Genomic DNA, 23,378 nt, shown 5'->3' with positions numbered 1-23,378 from the left:
ACCTATAACCAGTCAGGCTACACTAGCTAAAAAATACATAAAATTGAGCTAGATGTGGGCCGGTGAAGGTTTTAGAATATCACTTACTAGAAAAATGATTACACTAGTATTTCTCTTCTGAGTCTATCTTGAACTCATCTGAAACTCTGCAGATAGAAGCAGAACTATTTTGAATACTGATCTCAATATGAAATATACAATCCACAGAATACACAAGAGTTTTGATGAAATAACATTCAATAATCAGGTTGCTATGAATCTTACATTAAAATTCATTTACATAGTAAAAATAGAGAGTTGTAGCTAGAAAAAATATCTCCAGAGGCGGCAGAAACCCGTGGTGGAAATGAACAGTTCTACATAGAAAATCCAGGAAGTATGCAAACTAGACACCAGGATACTCAGTACATTGAATTTAATCAGCGAATACACACAGAATATGACATAAAACAGCAGTTTACTAGAATAAGTGTCATCTGGAAACACATGAAAATAATTTAGAAAATGGGCTAAAGTCATATTCTCTGGCAGTAGACTTCTTGGAAATACAGACATAGAATCAGACATATTTCCGTGTCATCTGGCTCCCTTCCCATGTCACCAAGCCAACTTGAGTCAAGAGTGTGGTTTCTATTCAAGCAGTAGACATGTCACTGATCAGTAAACTAAATCTCTAGGGAGAATGTTTTATACTAAAGCCATAATTAACTAACTATTGATATTTGGTGCTTCAGATGCAGAAACACATCCCCTCAACTAGATGGAAACAGCATAGAAGTACTTTGTGGGGCAGTCCCATGATTATCTAAAATAAAAATGCTTGGCTTGTCATGAATTCTTCTTCTATCCAGTGTCAGATGTACATTTACACTTCTGACACTCGAATTTTTTAGATGAATCCTGGTAAAATTTTTAGGGACATCCAAATGTTCAGCTGCATTTATGAAAGCAAAACCTTGTTAGATTCATTTTTTTTAATTGATTGTTCCAACTGGCCTAAGCTTGGACTTTCTCCTTTTCAATTATCTGGTTACAAAAACTGTACATTACAAACAGTATAGAAACAAGCAGAGAAGAATGTGCCACACATCCTGGATAATTCTCTATATGCAGTAGAATTTACAGATATAAAAGAAAATACAGCCTACTCCTCTATAGTGCACAGTTATGTTTTTAGATACAATGTATCACTAGCAAGTGGTTGTGGCCACCAACTCTAGTTGTCTCCAGCAGAGAGAATAAGAGCAAGATCTGTTCGGTACAACTTCCCTCCATCCGACAAGGCCATTATGTTCTTCTTGTATGTAGTAATATTATTAACATCCAGTTCCTGTATAGGACATAGATAGCATTGTAACCCAATTAAATATGGAAATTAGTTAACCACTGGCCAGTGATAAAATGAGAGAAACTGCTTGTTATATCAACCATTAAGAAAAGATCTGAATTAAATTCTTTTATAAATGGGAATAATCACCAGGTTGTTTCTAACCCAAGCCTGTTTATCACAGTTTACTGATTTGTGCTGAACTCAATTTGAATTAAGAGTTAAAGTATGCTCTACTCCTCTGCAAATTCTTTGAGTGGATTTCCACAACAGATGCGTGGCCATTTCTGGGCAGTTCCCTAAAGCCTGCTTAGGAATAAGTTGCATGGCAACTGAATTACCTGTTTGTTCTTCTCACACAGATCTTTCAGTAAAGCATCCAGCTCATTTTCATCTATGTATCCATTGCCATCCTGAGTGAGGAGAAATAAAATAGTACACATTGGAAGTAACTGCAGTACTCAGAAAACCCCTCTTGGCGAGGGTCCTAACCAGGTGTGTCTTGCCCCTAACACAGCTCTACCACAGTTGCCAAGTAGGTGAGTACTTACACTAGTGAAACAGATTGACATTTTCAAAGGATGAAAATGGAAGCATTGGGCTGATAAGACGGCTCAGGGGCTAAGAAAGGCTGTGGCATGCTTTTCCTCCACAAACAAATAAACAACAAACAAACAAACATGAAAAAGGCAGCAGTTTCTGATTTCAAAATATAGTCCTCAGCTACAGTAACTAAAACAGTATGGTAATTACTTAGAGATTGGTATATAGACTAATGGAATAGAACAGGGAGCTCAGGAATTGGTCCATATGCATAGAATCAACTGATCTTTCCCTGGGAAGCCGAGTGTAAGGACAAGCATAGTCTCTTCAACAAAAGATATGGGGAAATTGTGTATCCACATGCAAAAGGGGAAAAATTAACTTTGATATGGACAAAAATTAACTCAATGCAAATATTTAAATCATGAAGATATAAAACTCTTAGAGCCAGGTGTAGTGATACACATCTTTAATCTTAGCTCTTGGGTGTCATAAGCAATGGATCTCTATGAGTGCAAGGCCAGTCTGGTTTATATAGTGAGTTCCAGGCCATTCAGCATGGGTTCCTGTGTCAAAACCAAAACCAAAACCAGACAATATAAATAGAAACTACTCCTAAATATAAAATAGGTAAAAGCTTTATGACATTGGTCTTAGCATTGAGCTTGTGGGTTATGAGCCCAGAGCACAGATGACAGGAAGACAGCAGAACACAGCATAAAAGCTGCAAGAACCATTGCGAGTGAAAGGCAACCTGAAGACTGGGAGAAGACAGTTGTAAACTATGTATCAGGTAAGGCACTAATGCTTTATATAAAGGGAATGTAATATTAAAATATGTAAGGGTGGGCTAAAATGTAAATAGATACTTTTTCAAGGAAGATATAAATGTCTAATCAGTTTATGAAAAGGTGATCAATGTTATTGACCATCACAGAAATGCAATGAAAACAAATCATTTCACAGTTGCAAGAATCACTATTACTAGACAAAGGAAGTAAGTGTTGGTGAGGTTATGACAAAATTGGAAACATTTGTATGCTGTTTATGGAAAATCAAAATGATACAGCAAGATAGTATGATGATACACCAAAAGAATTAAAAATAGAACTAATATATGATATAAAATAATCACAATTCTGTTATTTTTCTTCAAAAGACCAGAATGTTGAAGAGATATTAACACTTCATGTTCATGGCATTGTTTTTGCAAGAGTTAAGATGTAGAAACAACCTAATGTCCATTTATGAATAAGCAGAAAAAGGATATGTATAAGGAGATCATAAATGTACATACAACACAATACTATAATAAAAATGACACTCTGTAATGTATTGTAATATAGTAAGCCTTGCGAACATGCAAGGGGAGAGAAGCCTGTCAGGAGGTAGTCATGGGAATGCACTTATAAAATGTTTCTAAAATAATGAAACTAGATGTCAGGGAAGGGAGAGTTGAAGTGCAGTCACTCGTGGGTGTAAAGTCTCAGTTGTGTGAGTAAATCAGTTCTATAGAACTTCTATGCAGTCCTGCTTCAACAGTTAATAAATACTATATTTTATACTCAAGGTCTTAAGAGGATAGATTTCCTGTTAAACTGTTTTTGTAAGATTTTTTTTAAAAGAAAAAAGAAAAAAATAGTTTTACCTGATCATATAACTCAAAAGCCTTATTGAACTCTTTCCCACACATTTTGATTCCCTAGGAGACAGAGAAGAGAGGTTCAGTTAAAACGTGACGTGTATTTCAGCTTGTTTTTCTTGAAAAATCTCCCACCTTTTGACTTTTTAAGAAAACATTACTTATTGTAGAGAAAAGGCAACTACCTGGAATTTAAGAAGGAAATTTTCCTGCACTGGTAGTAACCTTTTGAGAGAAAAACATGTTAATAGGCTGCAATTTTAGATGAGAGCCAGTCTATTCTAATACCATCTGTGCAACCCAGAAACTTACCTGGCCATCTCTGTCAGTTCAAGCTTTCCATCATTATTTGAATCAAACAGTTTCAGCTGAAAGACATTGCCAATGTTTGGGACATCGAGTTATGAATTATTGGATGAACGCGACAAACGTTCAAACATCAAACATCCTGAGTGCCTGCAGTATAAGCACTCTAAGACTGAACTGCACCCTCAGCCTGTTTTACATCTTCAAAGCAAAAAAAGAAAATCAACAAAAGCAGTAACTGGATAACATGACTACATGATTTCGAATAATTTCAAATTGTTTAATTTTCCTTCCTTAACAATACTTCCTAACTGGATACTGTACTTATATATCATATACTGAGGTATATTCACACATAAATACCATTTAGGAAACATTCACATTTTTAGAAAGCAGTAAATATTGCCACAATGAAGATAATGCTTATACTAAATACGCCAAATGTAGCATATCTATGATATATATATATATATATATATATATATATTCTATCTATCTATCATCTATCTATCTATCTATCTATCTATCTATCTATCTATCTATCTATCTATCTATCTATCTATCTATCTATCTATCTATCTCTATATGTAGCTGAGAAAAGGCCTATGCTGAAAAAAAGTTCATAGAAGTTTAGAGAGGTCTTTCAAAGGGAAAAAGAAAGGACATTCTATGGTTCGGTATGGTCTAAAAATTCTTTGTGGGAAGCAGATCATTTTATCAGGGTTCTGTATTGACACAGCATTTTATAATCCATTGACCATAAATTCTAATTTTGTTGTAATGTCTACCAAGATACTGGACAACTAGATCACAGAGCTTCTTGCCCATAGGGAAATGTTTCCTCCCCTATATATTTAAATTTTAATTAGTTCTTGATTAATTTGCTTCCCAGATTGGAACTGGTTTATGACATTTAATCAGATCTACTAGGCCAGCCCAGCAGGGGGAAGCTCCCATCTGAGTTGTTTTTGAAAGGCAGGTTCAGATTCCTACCTGGAAAGGCAACCTTACTTTAAATAGAATCCCTTAAGATTGAGACACACTAGAAAATTGAAATGTGGGTTACTGTCCACTTCCCAAAGAAAGGGCCCAAGAAAGCTTAGGTCTTGCCTTTGTGGCACAGCAAGAGTGCCATCCCACCTGTTTGCTGCTGCTGCTGCTGCTGCTGGGACAGAACTGTACCAAGAAGTGAGAAGATTGAAAGCAAACCTCAGTAGCACTAAGCAGAACAGAAACTCTAGACGACCATTCCTCAGCGTACCTCAAAATCTAATACAGCATAGAAGTAACGTTTCATGACTTATTTACTTAACCTATGGGGTAAGAACTCATAACTTCACAGCATGTAGAGAAAATATGAACATATATATATATATTGCTATCCTATAACATTAATCCTATAATGAGCTAAGATTCCCAAACTATCTTCCTGAGACAGAGTAACTTTATGAATTTTTGTTTTGTCTAGAACCTCATTAATTTATTTGCATTAGGCACTTTTGAGTAAAGATTTTGTGGCTATATTATTCATATTTTATAACAAACCTTGTTTATACAATTATCAAAACATCAGGCTTAAGGTATGTCTGGGTCTCATTCATAGTGCTGATTCAATATTCCAAGATAATAAAAATAAAAGGGAAAGAAACTCATTTTAAGCAATTTAATGAATAAAGTAGCAGTTTTCATTAAACTCTAAAAAGTCTTTTCTAAACAATGGTTAAAAGCAAATTCAGAATTTCTCGGAACAAAGGGTGAAGTCACTTATATTCTATGTATAACATGCAAAAGCTGTATACCTTAGCAATACAATAACTCTGGCTTTTAAAGAAAAGTCTGTGAGAGATAAATGTGATGTAGCTTTATCAGAAATGTTCATCTGTAGTATGTGATGTGCAAGCTTGATTTATTTATTCCATCCTGGGTAGCCTTGAGACTTAGCAAGAACACAGGCAATGTGTTTAATGAGCTCTTGGCTAAATCTTTTCCAGTTCAGTCTTACCATGAGGTCTGTGTACTCAGCTAGTTTTGTATCATCCACAGTCTTGTTTGCTTTCTCTAGTAGATCCTTTAGAAAGTTCTGTTGAGAAAAAGAGCACTTAGAAAATTTCATGTCATTGGTAATATCTAGTCTGCAAGAATACACCTGGATGAATGCAAAGAAAACCCCTATGGTAGAACCAGGGAAGCAAAGGACTTTGGAAGTCTTGTGGGCCTTGTGGCATCCCAATTATGAAATTGCCTTTGCTAAGCACAGCACCTGACTCTTTCTGAGACCTGATTCGTCATAGTCAGAGCTGTGCTGTGTTCTTAGGATTGCAGTTAAAGGAAGATGTTGATTGTGTAATGTGAAAGGATCTGAATTAAAACCTAAAAAAAAAAAAAAATCAGTCCAATGGATGCTTCGCTTCACCTGTATTCATTTGATCTTCCTGTTAGAAGTGCAAGGCCTCCGTTTTGTACCTTTCCAACCTGTGTGAAAAATGTTCAACAAGCTAGATGGAAATACATCTCCAATTTAAAATGCATTTCCTGCTGCACCCCGGGCCGTGTTCTCCTATTTGCAGCTAGTGCTATGCTGTTCTCCAGATGGCCCGGTGGTTAGCAAAAAGGCATCACAGGATCTATAGGCTCTTTATTCAAATGCTTCTGCTGACTGCACAAACTACAACAGTTGGTAATGTTGAATCCTTGAGGGACATATGAATCACATTAAAACAGAGATTAATGTGGGAAGGGTGAAAACGATGATTATTAACTCAACAGTTGGAACTTGCAAGTGAGTTTAATTTTTGTTTTACAGAGATAAAAGTTTTACAAAGACTTGCCATACAAATGTCAGTGTGAATGCTGAGGGTTGTAATAGCCTTTTGTTTTCTCCACTGATGTTCATTTGTAACTCTTTAATTTCCTCAGAAAATGAATTAATGCAGCTATGGAAACTGAGCAGATTCCATGCCCAGAAAGCCTTGGAGGATTGAGTTTCTTTAGTGCTTTTGACAGTGCTCTGTCTCCTTTTTAAAAGAGAGCTAGCTCTGCTGGAGTGACTTGCTGCCCATTTTCAAGGAAGGGCCCTTTCTTGGTTTGATACATTTATTTCCACTCTGAACACTTTGCTTCAGATCCAAAGTGAAGCATATATAAAATTCAAAGTTATCTGGTGGGGGTGAGTTTTATTTTTGAGCCTTCTGAAGTTTTTTTGTCAGAGATTAATTGGGCTAAAAAGTCTCATCAGACACTGAAATGGTGGTCACAAAAATAGCCTTGGAGAAACCTTGGGACACTAGGATTCAAAGTCATGTCTGAGAGAAAGCGGTGTTTTACTCTATTATGGATCTTAAAATTAGCTTTCTTTCCTTAAAATTAGCTTTCTTGAAAGATCCATTAAAAAAGAATGCCAACTTATCTTCAAAATTCTCCAGGGAGGCGGACTTCTATTTAGAATTTCCTTTCTGAGAATAGAATTTAGAACAAAGAGAGAGACTGTGAGAATATTTTGAGGTCAGTATTGGAGTGAGCTAATGTTTTCATTATGTACTGTGATGATTTTTAAAAAATCATTCTTTTAGTCTAAAAGAAAAAAAAAAAACACTATGGCTTCCCTATCACCTTGTGGAGCCTAGCTGCAGAGCAGTTTCTAAAAGATATTGTTTTCAGGAACTTTATATCAAGAGTGTTGGCATTTTAAAGAGGCTGCAATTGAGTCTGTCACAGCAATTGCTCAGTGGTACAAATATACCAACCAGTCCAATCTCTAAAATTCTGTCCTTCTTAAACCATGTTGAACTATGATTAGGAAAACAATGCATCCTTTTCCCCACAACGCAGCCTCAGAAGCAGCTCATATTGAGTGAAGTTTGAGGTACACAGTGGTGTAGGAAAAAAGTTATTGATATTATCAGACACTCTAGGGCCAAGCCTAGGTTCTCTTCCTAGGCAGGTGAAAAATACCCCAAGCATTCTGAACTTCTGTCTCCCTACACATTGGGAGTCATAGTAAACTGCCTTGCAAATTTCCTGAAGAATAAATGCTGAGATACATTTCAAAGGCAGTACTATGTCTGTGACATAGAAGGTACACTTTCAGATGCTAAACAAATATTAACTTTCTTCCCTTTTAAAAATTAAAAAAATTACTTTGTGAGTATGTGTATGTGACAGTCTGAGGGTGCACAGAAGCTATGGCATGCATGTGCAGATCAGAGAACAATTCTCCTTCCACCAGGAGGGGTCCAGGGAAGCAAACTCAAGTAGTCAGGCTTGCTTGTGGGTGGGTGTCTTGACTCATGGAGCCATCTCACTAGCCCTTGCACCCGTTAAATCCCTCTATATTCTGAAGTTAGAAGAAATGGGCCTTTCTGACTAAGAAGTCTTCTGGTTGGCTGGAGGAAATGAGGTGGACAGTTTGTTTCCTCTCCTGAATTGAGTGCAACACCATTTGCTATGCTTTGCACTTCACAGAAGGCTGTGCAAAGTCTTAAGACTCCACAGTACGTCCAACACCACAGTATCGTTACCTTTGCATTAAAGATGAAAAATGGTAGGATGACATGGTGATTTGTCCTGAGCTTATATTTGATTCAGATTTCTTTTCCTTGTATCTCTCTCCCACATGATCTCCTCATTACTTCTGTGAATTGGTGATTTATTTTCAAAATTTTCGTTTCCCACAATCTAGTTATATAATTTATGTTGTTGGGAGGCATATGCTATGTCTAAGGATATGGATGAGTCTAGGATTAAACATTACAGCCCTGTGTTTTATTTCTGTATGGCCTTCAGTAGTTCTCTTACATTTTTGCAGTTTTTTGTCACTAGGGTAATGCTTATCTCATATAATATGTGCAAAGAAAATAAATATGCAAAAGGTACAACACATGTCTCAGTCATTTGTGTTTTTTGAAAAAAATATATTTAGGCATTCAATTTATAAAGTAAAATTTCAAACTTCAATGGAGAGTAGCCTATCTAGTTGGCATAGTCAGCTCCATTTGTCTATCTGTCTCTGTGTGTATGGGTGTCTATCATCCATCTATCTTATGTAACAATTTAGGTACACCACAGAAAATGCTAATTTCTTGCGCTGATGAGCAGAATCTCAAGAAGGCCTTGAAGTCTGTCTTTCGATCTGGTATTTCGTTAATGATGTGAAGAGTGGGTGCAAATGTGCCACAGCTCAACGTAAGTTTCCTTTGTGGGAGGTTTTTTAAAAAGCTGTGAATCCCTCAGCAGTTCGCGATTGCATCTGGAAGGAGCACGCTGGGCCTCCACTTTGATTCACTCACCTTGAGCTCCTCGGTTTCTATGAAGCCGCTATGGTCAGTATCGTACTTTCTCCAAGTCTGCAAGAAATTCAGAGACAGAAAACCAGATTTAAATCAATCATAGAACCCACCAACTTCCTTACTTTCAGCACCTTTCTCCAGGGCAGATGGTTTTTACCTTCATGAATTCCTCGCAGGACTTCAGTTGCTGGCATCGGAAGAGCAGCAGGAAATTCTCTTCTGTGGGTAAGACATGAGCCAGCTGGAAAGATGGGAAAAAAAGAGCTGAGGAGCCTGGAAAGAGACTGGGCCATCACCTGCTGCTTCAGTTTTGCCTCAGCATGCTTTGTGAGCAGCGATATTGACTGACAGAGCCGTACAGATAAACGTCAGCTGGCTAATAGTGTAGGAGAGGGCAGACTTAGCTCACTTTCCCTTTCTAGTACTTGGCTTCTGCAAAATACCAAGGCGCGTTCCAGTACCTACGCCCTGAGGACCTGGCTGCCCAGCCAAAGAGATGGCTGTAGGGCACCACTTTTCATCTGCTGCACACACATGCAGATGCATGCCGCATAAGCTCTATGCCATCGGTCAGGTCTCAGTTCTTTCAGTGTGCAAGGATGGCACACACTATGATTCTAAATTTCATGTGACATGAGAATTTGTGAGGAACATGCATAGAGGTGAAAGGAAGGAAGAAAAAAAATATACATGTCTTGTTCTGGAGAGCAACATAAAGGAGATGATGGACCAAAGGCAACTAACTGCAAAACAGTAGCAAAAGGCAGAAAGAAGACACATTACCATAAACAGGCGGAACGAGACAGTAACAAGGACACTCTTAAAACGTGATCTCTGCTCAGAGATGTCTGTTTCACTGAATGACTATGATAGTTCCCCTTAGATCTCATTCCCTAACTTCAACATCTTCCCCTCCCGGTCTCTCCACTTCTCCCTCTTTTGAGGGGTAAAGAGCCACCAATCCCATTTTAAGACTAATATCATCTACTGCATGTGGAGAAGGAGGGTGCGGGGTTGATGGCTCCTCTGCTGATGTGACTTCTATTTCTGGCTCTGCTGCTAATGAGCTGTAGTCCCGGCACCTTCCTCACTAGAAGGAGGTGAAATAGAAATGAATATCCCTGGTTCAAGATGTGTGCTGTTGGAATTACTGACTCTTCACTACTGGAGAATGAACCTTCATCTGCAACGTCTGACTAATTTCCAGCAGTGGTTGAATTCCCTAAAGTACAGACACGAACCCTTATCCTTGGTACGTACACTTTACACTCATCTAGATCAGTTCTACTTAAATTTCTCTTACATATATAGCCTCATTTCTTCTGAGAAAGTTTTATGTGACCCCAGGCATATATAATATAGATACACAAACAAACATTTACTGATAATAAACCACAACAATTTAGTTTAAAATAATTCTTTTATACAGTTTTACTATTTATTAAAGATGAACTCAAATTGTTTGTTTTTATATAAAGATTCATTCTTGGCTGGATATTTGATACTGTAGGATGCAGAACATCTTCAATCTTTTAGAATTGATCTATCTGCGGCAATTTCATGAAGTACAGTATAATTGTCACTGTTGTGAACAGTGTCTCATATAAATATGTAACTTAAAATGGCACTGCCATGTTTTTACACCATTACAGAAACTGTTAAAAATTCTATTTTAATCCCAAACTGAATTAATTTAACAAGTTTTTTTGTGAAATTCAATTTGACAACTCTAACAGAAAATTTTAAAATCAAGTATTGTAAGATAATACAAAGAATAATTTGCTGCATGCTGAGGAATGACAGGAGGAAAACATTACAAGTCTCTGTTTTCTACAGTTAAACTCGTATGCTTTTCTAAGAGCAGAACACTTCATATGCACAGAAAAAGTCTGTAATTTGCAGCACACCCCAGCCCTAGCTGGGGGTTTCTGGCAGTGTTTGCTGGTGTTGCATGGTGTGATGCATGTGCAGTGCTGGATGAACATGCGTGCTCAGCACCAAGGGTGCAGTGAAGGCGAGTGATGCCAGGAACACCTTCGATTCACTACACTTTTTAATTTGAATTAATTTTTGTTTCCTGTGTGCTCAGAAACCTTTTACTGTTACCACATGGTTTGTGACCCCATTATATATCACTATCCTCAGTTTAAGAAGCTGGTTGAAAATGTCCTAAATGTTAAACTAAATAATGGGAAAGCTTATCATGCCCACTTAAAAATCTCCTACCTTTTAGACCCATCAAAATTTGATGTAATTTAATGTAAGCCATCATTTCACCCTATGTGCAAGCAACCTCATCTTCCATATAGTTGTGTAATATGTCCTTTAAAGTATCTTGCCTTTAGATTTTGAAAAAAAAAAAAACAAAAACCTCAAGTTATAACAGTTCTGTTCATAGTCTTTATGGATGGGGTTAGCGAAAGGTGAAAGACAAAATAAATCTTGCTAGAATATTTAATATTATCCAGTCAGATATTTTGTTGTTGTTGTTGGTTTTGTCTTTGGAGACAAGGTTTCTCTGTGTAGCTTTGGTGCCTGGAACTCACAGAGATCCGCCTGGCTCTGCCTCCCAAGTGCTGGGATTAAAGGCATGTGCTACCACTGCCTAGACTGCAGTCAGATCTTAACTGGAAGCAAACATCTTAACTAGAAGCAAATGCCACTACTGTGGGTAGATGATAATGCATCTAGAAGGTGAAAATAGGGTTTTTAGGATTTGCCAGTAATTTTAAAAATTAAATCAGGTTTTGGTCCATAAATACTCTCTCTCTCTCTCTCTCTCTCTCTCTCTCTCTCTCTCTCTCTCCATATATATTCAGGTGTCTTAGCACTACATTCAAGTCTTGTCTGTATAGTTGATTTCTTTACTCATAAAATTCCGCCCCTCAGAAATAATACAGTTCAATAATAATTCAAAGCACAAACTTTTGAATTGAGGATGCTGAAATTGAGCTATCTGCTCTGGTGACTTGCAGACTCTGAAACTCAGATAAATGTGATGGCTGTTAATAAATTAAGCCTGCACCATGCTCCTTGATTACAGTAGTAGGATGAATTGGTTGCTCCTTCTCTCTTGGAATGCAAATGAAGCATTTGTTAGTGATTGCTACCAGAGGCTTTGCAAAGCCATGCTTCTTTCTACTCATTGAGATCTAGAACTCATCTTCCCTGTGACCTTTTCTTTCCTTGGCATCTATATGAGGGCCTCTAGTAGAAAGTTTCTGTAAACGACTTTCTTTATTAAAGACTCGTAAGTGAGAGCCAGAGAGCAGGTCTCCACTGATGCTAAGGAGGAAGAGAAGAAGTAAGAGGGGAACTAGGCATAGAGAGGGTCTTCAAAGAGAGGAGAAACAGCCATTCTCCTAAAGCCCAGTGTAGAGACTGGAGGCCTTCTGGAGAATGCTTCTAAGAGGGAGGAAAGATTTATCCAGGGGAGAGACAAGGGCAAAGAAGTAACAAAATAGAAATCCTAGGTCTTAAAAAACAAGGAAATATGTCAGTGATGAGACAAGTGACCAACAGAATTTGATGGTAATGGTAGATGTTAGAAGGTTTTGTGTGATTCCAGAAGTCTGTTCATGTTATGTTATGATTAACACAAGCACCTGTTTAGGACTGGAATAGCCAATCTCAACTTTTCCTTTGCCTCTTGGTAAGCAACCTTTAATGCTTGGAGTGGACCTCTTTCAGTACATTTCAGGTACTCAGAGAGTTTCTCATCTGCATCATATGCCCATTCAGAATCAATGGAGCCCTGTATACCAGGTGCCTGGAACACATGCTTGTGATTTCTTTTAAAAATAGAAATATTTCATTGACTCGGTATAGAGTCAACAACTTTGCTTAGATCATTTTCTATACTACTTGAATTTTGTAAAATATCTGTTGCTTTAAACTAAGAAGTAATAATTTCTCTTAAATAGTATACTTCTGAAAATCCATCAACTATTTAAAAATAAAAAAAGGAAAAGAACACACTATAAAGTAATGATTAGATGTAAGATTATGGAAATTTACCCATCTTTGTTTTGTAAAGTTTATGTAACTCACATAAAGAACAGAGATTTTTATAATGTCAAATATAAAGAGAGTCATAGTCTCCTCCTCTCCTCCTTTTGTTTTTTTCAAGATAGAGTTTATCTGTGTAGTCCAGGCTATCCTGGAATTCACTCTGTAGACCAGGCTGACCTCAACTCAGAGATTTGCTTGTCTCTGTCTCCTAGGTACTGGAATTAAAGGTGTGCACTACCATGCTCAGTGTTCTTTATGAATAGTATAGATGTATATTTTCTTGTGCATGCTGTTTTGATCTTAGTCATAAAAATATTGATTGTATCTATATACAAAATGTTCTTTTAAAATCTCATTAAACTATTAATATTATACTCATTATAGTACTAGCTTATTTAAAGAACAAATGAAATTTGCTGACATAAAATATCATTGTAAGACAAAAACAGCCATTTAAAAAGCAATGCATGTATATGGATGATACGTGCCTGGGGTGAATAAAAAGACTTCCTTCTCAAGGTGAATTCTACAATGTGGTGGTCCTGTGCTGTCCTCTTGTCAGTGTATAGGAGTCGTTATTCGAAATCATTATTTAAATCATTATTCACATGGATGTGGAGATTCTCCATCTGTAGCACTAAGACAAGGTCTAGGATGTGCCAAACGTCTTTCACAGAAGATGCTAGGTGGGACTGCTTTATTCTTAGATTTGCTAAGTCACTGATGTCCACAGAAGTTCCCAATCCTGGTTTCAAGATTGTTGGTAATTTGCTAGTCAATGGATCATCTGCTTTCCCTTTCTTCAACTCCCCAATCTTTAATGTCAAGTGCAGAAAAAAGTAGAGTGAATCAAGGGGGTGAATGGAAGGCAAGACAGACAGCTGTGGGTACAGACAGAATCCCTTAGGTCTTGTGGAATTGGTTGCTTGGCACCAAAAGTGGGGAAGCAAACTTCTTCCCGCTTGCCTCTGTCCTTGAGGACACCATTTACATTTTCTCTACTGTTTCTTTGCCTAGCAACTGCATCAATAAATATTTTACTGGTGCAATGAATGATGGTAACTGTTTGTCTAGAGTCAGCTGTAAACACATGGAAGTAGAGTTCCCTTGGACATAATTCAACTTATTATTGAGCTGTGAATAGGGACTGGGGTGGATAATGGGAGATGCTACCCAGAGTTGTTTCTGGTTTCAGGAGTTTTGCTGTGCACTCAGCTGCCCCTTTGAGGAACTGTATGGGCTGACGATACCTGCACCTCCAAGGAGGAGGTATCTCATGGTTAATCCACACTGGAGTATAACAGTCCTACCCTCTTAGTCAAAATCTGGGAAATCTCTGAAGGGCACTCCCACTTCAGAGCTCATTCCAGAGAAAGTCTCCATTAAAGCTTTGTGAGGCCCAGCATCCTTTAGGGCTCAGGCCTGCTGTCTTTACTCTCCTTCTGCAGGACATGATGCCCAAGTACTTCCTCACAAAATTCAGGTCTGTCTCCAGGGAACTCAATCCTACAGGATTTGCATTTGCATTCTTTGTCATTTCCTTTCCTTCCCTAGAATAGTATGGAACCCCTGCCTTATGTTTTAGAAAGGGTTCAAATCCTACCCATGCCTTATCTGGACATTGAATTCTAGGCCACTATGTCAATTGTTGGTAATTCATAGTTACTCCTAGTAAGACTCTTACAGGAAGACAGATAACTTCAAAATTTTTTTCCCTTAACGATTTCTAAGCAAAGGATAATTACAAAAATAAAACAAAATGATACATGTTAGAGGAGTGCCCATGGAGTGTGACTTGATAGAGAAACAAGTCCCTAAAACAGATATGACAACTATGTGACACGTCATGCTTCCTGAGCACATAAGACAAGGATTTGTTTTCACATTTGAAAACCGAAGGAGCATTTTTTCCCGCCAATGAGGGAATGTGGAAGGTAAATAGTCATGAACTTAAAAATATTTGACTTTAATAACTTGAATTTAATAAATTATGTAAGAAGGAGAAAGAAGTTTTTGGCATTCAGAACAATAGAGTAGGGTTTTCAGTAACTCATTTCTGTATTTAGCAAAAATGCCAAATATGCAAACTAGGTTTTTACAGTGGTCTGTTTGTTTGACATGTATTATCTCATTTGACACTAATGCTCATAACAGGCATAAGAAGTTAGAATATGGTCATGTTTACTCATAGTCCAGGAAACAGATGTTCTGAGACTATTTTTATATAACTTGTAGTTTGAGACAGTGTTGAAGTCAGATGGTCTACTATTGATTTGGAGACATTCATCCTTTGCTACCAGCACCCTTTACTCAAAACAGTGTTTCTAATATCCCATCTTAGAAAGTCTATTCAGAACAAAATTTCAAATTCTATTTTACCATTAATCAGTTTCCCCAAATCTCAAATAAATAGGTACTCTGCCAAAAAATTAATAACTTTTCTCCAGGCTAAGTGTACACACTTAAATCCTACCGTGGAAGAGAGGAGGAGATGGCTAGAGAACATTTTGCTTCCCTTCGATGGCTGGTATAGTTTTTAGGTTAAAACAGCTTTTAGACCTATTTTTTTTTCTGGGCATGCACTGACCTGGACAGAAAGAACACTAAGTCTAGAGAGGTTGATGTTGATAGGCTCCCACACATTGCCCAAGGGAGCAGAGGGAAAGCTTAAAGATTTGACATCTAAGAAAGGGAGGCATCTGTGTACTTCATGTGAGACCTAGAGAAAGGAATTCCATGACCTGCTAAATCATTCAGTCTTCTTCCTTAATTATTTTAGTGGGCCTTCTTTACAACAGAACTATACTAGTCTGAATAAATTTAGAACATTTCTGACTGCCAATGGTATTTACTAAGTTGTCTCAGATTTTCAATACTCCTCTTTTGAATTTATATTAACAATATTGTTATTACTGAACCATCTTCATGTAAAATTTAAAATATATTAAAGTCATTAAATTACCAAATTCAGAATATTAGACATAGCAACATTTATTTCCTTTGAATATGTTTAGGTAAAAATACATGTTATAGAAAGTGTCATTTTACTGTATCAGGTCAGAACATTGATAATTAGGTACTGAATTTTCCTTTCTTTTAATTCAATTGGGTGGTCCCCTAGGGAAGCAGATTACTGGATGCATATTAGTTTCCTTTGATTAGACTTCAATGAGTCCTGGGGTCTAACTATTAAGTGAGTATAACACACGAGCCAATTCAACCCCTTTCTTCTTTGAACACTAAGGCATAGTGTACTTGTTAAGATGAAGGAGACTATAATGCATTTGGAAAATGTGGGGTTTGTGTTCTTTTATAGTTAGCTAGGCTTTTTATATTGGAGTGCCATATTATATGCAGGATTTCTAAGCAAGTAATATCACCCATCAAATTGGACAGGGGATGAACTACATTTAGCACAACTTTCTGGTGATACTAGAGGGTGAACTGTGAGTTCACACATTCCCACTGTCTCCTGTAACATTTTACTTCTTTTTCCCAGGCATGCATCAAGACTCATCTTTTCTTAGCTCTTACTTAGCCACCCTGGACATGCGTTATAAACCACTGCAGCTCTCTCCCTCCTGTTCTTCCTTTTTAAATTCTCTTCTCTTGAGTGAGCTCAGCTGCCTCCTCCAAAATCTTGTTATGGGGGCTCACAGATATACAGCGCACAGGGTTGCTAAGCTATGCTGTTTGACAGGTTTGCTATTCTCTCTCTCTCTCTCTCTCTCTCTCTCTCTCTCTCTCTCTCTCCATCTCCTTTTACTTTCCTTTTTTCTTTATGAATACACACAACCCCTTCCTTCCTAATAGTTCTCAGCTCAAACTTGCAGAGATTTGTGTTTCACCATATCTTAAGACAACACATCTGCTGAGGGCCAGCTTCTTGATGACATTAAAGTTAAAATGTTAAGTCTAAAATGTTAAGTTAACCCTGTCACACATGGCATAGCCTGGATCCATCCATTCTCCCTGTATAAAAATGTAACATTTTGTGAATGAGTTCCATGCTTTTGCTACGCAAGACTGTAACACCAGATAAGTGACTTATAATAAGTGACTGAGTCCACTGGAGTGCTTCAAGGTGAAATTGCTAAATACGAGATGGTAATCTTCCTCCAACTAGAATTATAAAATGTTCCAAACACTGAAATAGCCAGTTTAGAAAAATCACTGATATTAGACTTTCAAACTAGTTTTGAGTAGTTATTTATCTCATTTCACTTACATTTATAAACGTAATTGTAGTATTCTTGTCTGATTAGTAGGCCTCTGTAGCACCTGTAAGTTTAATGACTATTTATACAGTAATGAGTTGCACACAGGCAAAAGGGGAAAATGTATGCTCCAGGGAGAAATTTCAATTACACAGATAATAATAGTATGTCCTTCCTTCACTCTATTTGTAGTAGGTGTTTAAAAATATGTATGTTTCAAAATGGCACCACAAGTGTCCTAATAAGACCAATTATTTGAAAACCAGGTTAATTTTCTGAATCAAAATTGAATTATAACAATTTTTTGAAGGCCAAAGCACCTCACAACTGAAGAGACTAAGAATGTTTTACGAACATAATTATGATTGTGATATTTCATATTTCAAAATATGATCTTACTTATTTTTCTAGATAAATCTTTCTACTAAGTTTTTTAATAGGTGGCAGAGATAAAGACAGCTGGGATATCACCAGTAGGAATAAGGGAAGCAGCAACTATTTTGAAAATCGAGAATACAGATGGGTAAATAATTGATTTCCTTTCCTTGATTTATAGGCATAATAAGATGTCTTTAAGAGCAAAAGTCATTGTCAAAAGGCAAGATTTGACATTCACTGTTTTAACTTATAGAGATTAAAATGTGTACCTATACCAGACTGTGAAGTCTTCATTCACTGTAGGAAAGTTATTGTGCCTTTGATAGGGCCATCTGTCAATCTGAAATGGAATTTCAGAAACCTGGAAGCAGCCTTTTGCCATGACATCTTTACAGTGCTGAAAATATTTCATTTTAAAATATTACAGAAAAGTTTACACTGCTAAATGTTAACAAATTAATTGGGTACTCAGCCGCTATGTTGAGGAGAGTGTGGCATGGGCAATGCGAGCCCAGGAGAGTGTGGAGTGGGCAATGCAGAGCCCAAGAGAGTGTGGGGTAGGCAATGAAGAGCCCAGGAGAGTGTGGGGTGAACAATGCAATGCAGAGCATGCTCACCCAGAAGATGGGATTTGCTTGTTCCAATAGTGTCAGTGACAGGAATGTGAGAGAGACTTAGTGTTTCACTTCTCAGTTTGCTTTATAATGCTTTTAAATTAGTATTGGGACTACATTAAACTCAACAGTCTCTTCTCTAGTTTCTGCCATTTGAATCTCATGTGTTGAGAGAGAAGATGCTATATTGACATGGAATGGCCTCTATGCATGAGTTATGCTTCACTTAAGATGACTCAATAAATTTCAAAGTTGATGTTCATTCATTAAATCAGACAAATGCATAGGTTCCTTACCTCTACAATTCCTATTTTTCCATCATCTCTCTGCCCATACTGATCCACAAAGGTTTTCATCTCAGGTGATAACTCCTAAAATTATAAAAAATTAGGTAAGATGTTTGTGAAGAAAGTTCTTATAATGACGTTAATAAATGACTGCAAAGAAAAATGAAAATTGAAATAGAATAGATGCTAATATACTTTTAAAATGTTTGCTTTGTGGAAGGTTTTCTTTATTTTGCTGCACAGTCTTGTCTTATAACATCTCCTTATTTTAATATAATATCTTGTCTATTAGAGGTAGAGTAGTTAGTTATTTTGGCCTGGACAAGTAAAATACATATATGTAGAAGAGTAGCCCATTTTGTAGGCAATGAATCTTTCTGGCTTGAAATAGGTGTATATTCATCACATAAAATTAGAAAACTAAATGTTGGGAGAAAAGTGTGAGAGGAGAAAATGGCTTGGCAAATTTGTGTTTCACTAAGAACTGACAATTCTGAAGACCATGTTTTAGGGCATGGATTAAATGTGTCTGATCTTTGTCTCTCCCAGGATCATAGGAAACAAATTTTCCAAGCTGCCCTTGTTTCCAATTCCTCAAGGTATTATTTTCCCACATATTTTGTATAATAAACAGTACTTTGGAATGATAAATGCTACCTTCTTATTTGACTTTCCACACCTCCAATATGGTTATTCCTTTCTATAATCTCTTTATATATCAACATATTAGAAAGTTATGAACTGTTAGCTATTTTAGTTTTTAACACTTGGGTCCCAAGCAAAGCCCAGTTAAAATGTCTCTGTCACATGAACTGGTCTATTTAAAATAGGTCAGTTCTTACTAATACCCTATTCTACCTCCTTGGGAAAGCAAATTAAGACCTCGATTTCACCATACTGAACAAGATGGCAGTGCCAGCCACACAACTTTACTGAAGATAGCTGGCCTAATATAATCTAAGGGCTACATTAAAGTTCTAAAGCATTAATACCAGCATTTATCCTTTAGAAATAATTGTAAATATGTAGTAGAACTAAAGTAGCAAGAAACAATACGTTAATTTAATTACATGTGGTCCTAAAAGAACCCTTCTACTATAGATAATTTTCTATTCACATTTATTGTTACTGAAACAACTATAAGAAAATGAAAGTGTCTAGCTCAATAGTGTCAAGCATGGGAATATCAGTCCCAGACTTTTCACACATATCTTTAAGTGAACAAAAACAAAGTCTTCATAGTTAAATGTTAGAATTATTCAATCCTACTAGTTCAAGAAGCAGACTTGATATTTAGCTTGGGAAGTTTCTGGGTAGCAACTGGGTTGCAATATATGTTTTAAATAATGAGGAGCATGTATAATCAGCATCATCAACTAAAGACTTATAAAGATAAGGTTAAATGTAATGATGAGACATTGCTAAGCGCAGAAGGATAGTGATTTCAGAAATGGTGTACTGGGCTATCATAGTCACTTGGTGGAAATGTAAAATTTCACATTATTATGATGAGCCAAATAAATGTTTCTCTCTGACCTTCCATGTTAGGAAATAAGAAGAAGTCTGGTTTATCAGGTCAGCATGTGTTTTAAAGGAAAAGAAATAGGTAAAAGTAGGTTTATAGCAGTAGACAACTAGAATAAATGAAATGTGACCGATATGCATGAATTCCTAATCTAGATCTTAATTCAGACTTTTAGTTATCCAACCAAAGCCTATTACATAACCTATAAAAATACTCAGGTATCAAAGTATTAACCAACTTGATATGACTGTATGCTTGTGTGAAAGATGAGTCTTATCAAATTATAATTTAATTACAGCCTCTTATAGACCAAAGTTAGGTTCTAGCCAGCAGAAGAAAAGTAAGCTTTAAACTCTTTAACTCCCACCTGAACTCTGTTTTGTTTTTGATTTTTATCTTTTTAATTACATATATATTTTAAAAAAGTAAAAGTGTTAAAATGAGGAGGAAAAAATAAAAAAAACCCACAGAGCTCATGAATATTTGTATTTAGAGGATGGAAGTAAATCTCAATATTAAAGTTACTTTTGGAAAATTAAAATATGTTCATTTAGCTGTTAAAAGCACCATTCAAGGTTGTAATTATAGTTTCTATGAAAAAAAGACTTTCCAGATATATTTAATATATTTTAAGTGAGAAAGAAAATTACTTTAGTTTTATCAGCTGAAGACCGATTGAACCATAGTGATAGTATTACATGGTAATACTGTGTAATGTACAGTAATGCACAAGGTAGAAATAGGGCAAAGTACATAAAAGACATTTTTATTTGATCTCATTCTATTAGATTACAATGTACTAAGTCTGAACATAAGAATCCCCAGAGCATGATCTGGTTTAAAGTCAGTCTGGCATGATTTTAGGAACTTCATAATCTGCTCATAATCCGTCAGAGTACATTTACAGCCCTGTGGGATTCCTTCTAGTATGTTGTATAGGGATACTTACTATACAAATTATACCACAGACAGAACAACAAAAAATAGTCCTATTAGTACATCACCATCCCCCAGAACACCAGAAATGGTGGCATGCTATATAATATCTAGGGATGATACAGATAACATCTTTAATCTAAAAATTTCTTTGTAATCGTAGTCTAAGAGACCAAAGACTATTATCACCTAATTACTCCAAACCCAACATTGCTTTCTGAAAGGCAGTCTTACATAAATGCCAACAGACTTGTAAAACTCTCAACCTGTTCTCCTTTATACAAACATCTCATATGCTGACTGGATACATTTTATTTTTATGTTGACACCATCCTTTCCCAACAAATAAATTTGGCCCAAAGGAATTAATTTATAACTAATAATTATCATTGGTTTAACCAGTGGCTTAAGTCAAAACCATAGCTTATTTTAAAATCATAATTAATAGTTTCTCATCAGAATTTTTAAAATGCTTTGTTTTATTGCTTTCCTAATTTTGGGGGTTCTCTCCAGCAAAAAAATGAAAAATGTTTCTTGCTAAATTTTCACTCCCGCTTACATTACAAGTTGGTTATCTTTTTCCAGGGATAAGGGTGAGAGCAAGCTGTTTTCTCATGTTCCCCCTCCCCCCAGCTACACCGACATCGCAGCATTAATTGGCATTAGAATCTGCAGATCTGCTCTTGGCCACCAAGGGGCAGAAATGTATTTCTACCCCTAACTTAGCGTCTAGAAAAGAGAAGTTAGAAATCATACAACCAGCTCAGAGATAGAGAAGTGGACCTGATAAAGGGTTTTGCACATCGATGTTTCCTTTTAAGACCTGTTAAGGAAAGGATCAGTATAGAATATATGTTCGATTTAAGACAATAGGGATTTTCTCTTTAGACTTCTCTCCCCGGTACACACACACACACACACACACACACACACACACACACTTTTTCTCCTGACGCAATTTGCAAAGGCGTTCTTAATCGCCTTTCTTAGTAAGTCTTTACTTTCGCCCACAAAACCTCTTTCATGAAACACAAGAATAGGTATGTTTTAGGGTTGCAAGGTCCTTCACAAACCCAAGCCTACCAATCCAGCCTTCTTTCGCGCCTGCAGGAGCTCCTGGATCAAGTTCTGCAGCTCCTTTCCTTCCAGGTAACCACTTCCTGCAAAGACAAAGAGGCACCCGGGTGTCAGATGTCTCTTTCTAAGTTTCTTCTCGGTTCTTTCTGGGACAGCTGTCCTGGGAGGCGATGTAGCCTGAGCATTGATCAGTCAGCAATGGGTACAGCCGCTGCAGCGCTCCCTTTCCGAGGTGTCAAACTTCAACCACACTGAGTGAGGGCCAAGGAGGAGAGCAGGGATACTGGGGACGGTCTTTGAAACTTTTTGGGGACAGGGTTCCTCATTTTTGCTCTCCGTCCTACCGTTGCTGTTCCTAGAAAGGTGAACGCTTACAGCGTTGGGGTGCCATACAAGCAATGTAAACTTCCAGGGTGATGGGTCGGCAGCCAGGGGGGAAGACAAGATTAGGCAGGGTGATGATGGAAGGAGAAAAGGATGGCTGAGAGGAAGGGGGTCAGAGGAGTGAAAGAGCAGGGAAGGAATGCGAACGGGTCTTGAAAGGGTTAAAAAGAAAATAATCACCGTCAGCGTCGAAATGAAGCCAGATCTCGAAAAACTGTGAGGCTGTGATCAGGGATGACTGCAGGTGGGATTCTGCCATCGTGTAGCTGCGAGTCTCAGGGCGCTGAGCGCGAACCTCGGGGCGAGAGGGCAGCACAGGCTGAGCTGGGCGCGGCGCGGCGGGCGCTGTCCGCGGTGCTGCTCCTTTTGGGCGTCCTCCGAGTTCTCGGCACCCCGCACCCAGTTCTCAGTATTTATCCCGCCGGCCCCAGGCCGGGCCACGCCTCCTCCTGCCTCCCTTTCCTAGCTCCCGCCTCTTGCTCTCACCAACCTTCTTCCCCTCCCCTCTAGATTTCTCTCTTCCGTGGAAATAGCTGGAGTTTTGGAGTCTAGGAAGCAGCAGGTGGTGGGGATCTCTGGCTTAGACTCGTTTCTCCTCACAATCCCCTGATCCAGGGAGACTCTTACCCTCACTAACCTGGAAATTATTTGATTCTCAGATGGAAGGGAAAGTTGATGGAGGGTAAACAATGCTGGTGGTGATTATGTCTGCTTATTATTTATCCAGGCAGTCCAGGGTTTGTTTGAACAACAGCAGAGTGCCAGGTATTAGTTTAATTTGATTAATGTATACAGTGGGTTGGATAACTCCAACAATGCTTCATCGTGTGCTCACGAAGACAGTCA

General features: G+C 37.5%; 1 protein-coding gene across 1 annotated transcript; it reads right to left on the bottom strand.

The window, feature by feature from the left end:
* Positions 1 to 398: 398 nt before the first annotated feature.
* On the bottom strand, positions 399 to 22,968 carry Calb1 (calbindin 1). The gene is made up of 11 exons (XM_036180062.1): positions 22,713 to 22,968; positions 22,155 to 22,231; positions 18,620 to 18,694; positions 9,261 to 9,344; positions 9,104 to 9,160; positions 5,821 to 5,898; positions 3,825 to 3,880; positions 3,698 to 3,737; positions 3,519 to 3,572; positions 1,669 to 1,740; positions 399 to 1,330 (listed from the first exon to the last, which is right to left on the bottom strand). Exons 1-11 carry the CDS (start codon positions 22,789 to 22,791, stop codon positions 1,217 to 1,219), a joined length of 786 nt encoding a protein of 261 aa, XP_036035955.1. The 5' UTR covers positions 22,792 to 22,968; the 3' UTR covers positions 399 to 1,216.
* Positions 22,969 to 23,378: the final 410 nt, after the last annotated feature.

This window comes from Onychomys torridus, chromosome 2, assembly GCF_903995425.1.
Source record: "Onychomys torridus chromosome 2, mOncTor1.1, whole genome shotgun sequence".
In the NCBI taxonomy this organism is placed as follows: Eukaryota; Metazoa; Chordata; class Mammalia; order Rodentia; family Cricetidae; genus Onychomys; species Onychomys torridus.
The sequence above is the reverse complement of the archived record's forward strand: the minus strand, read 5'-3'. Positions and strand labels throughout refer to the sequence as shown.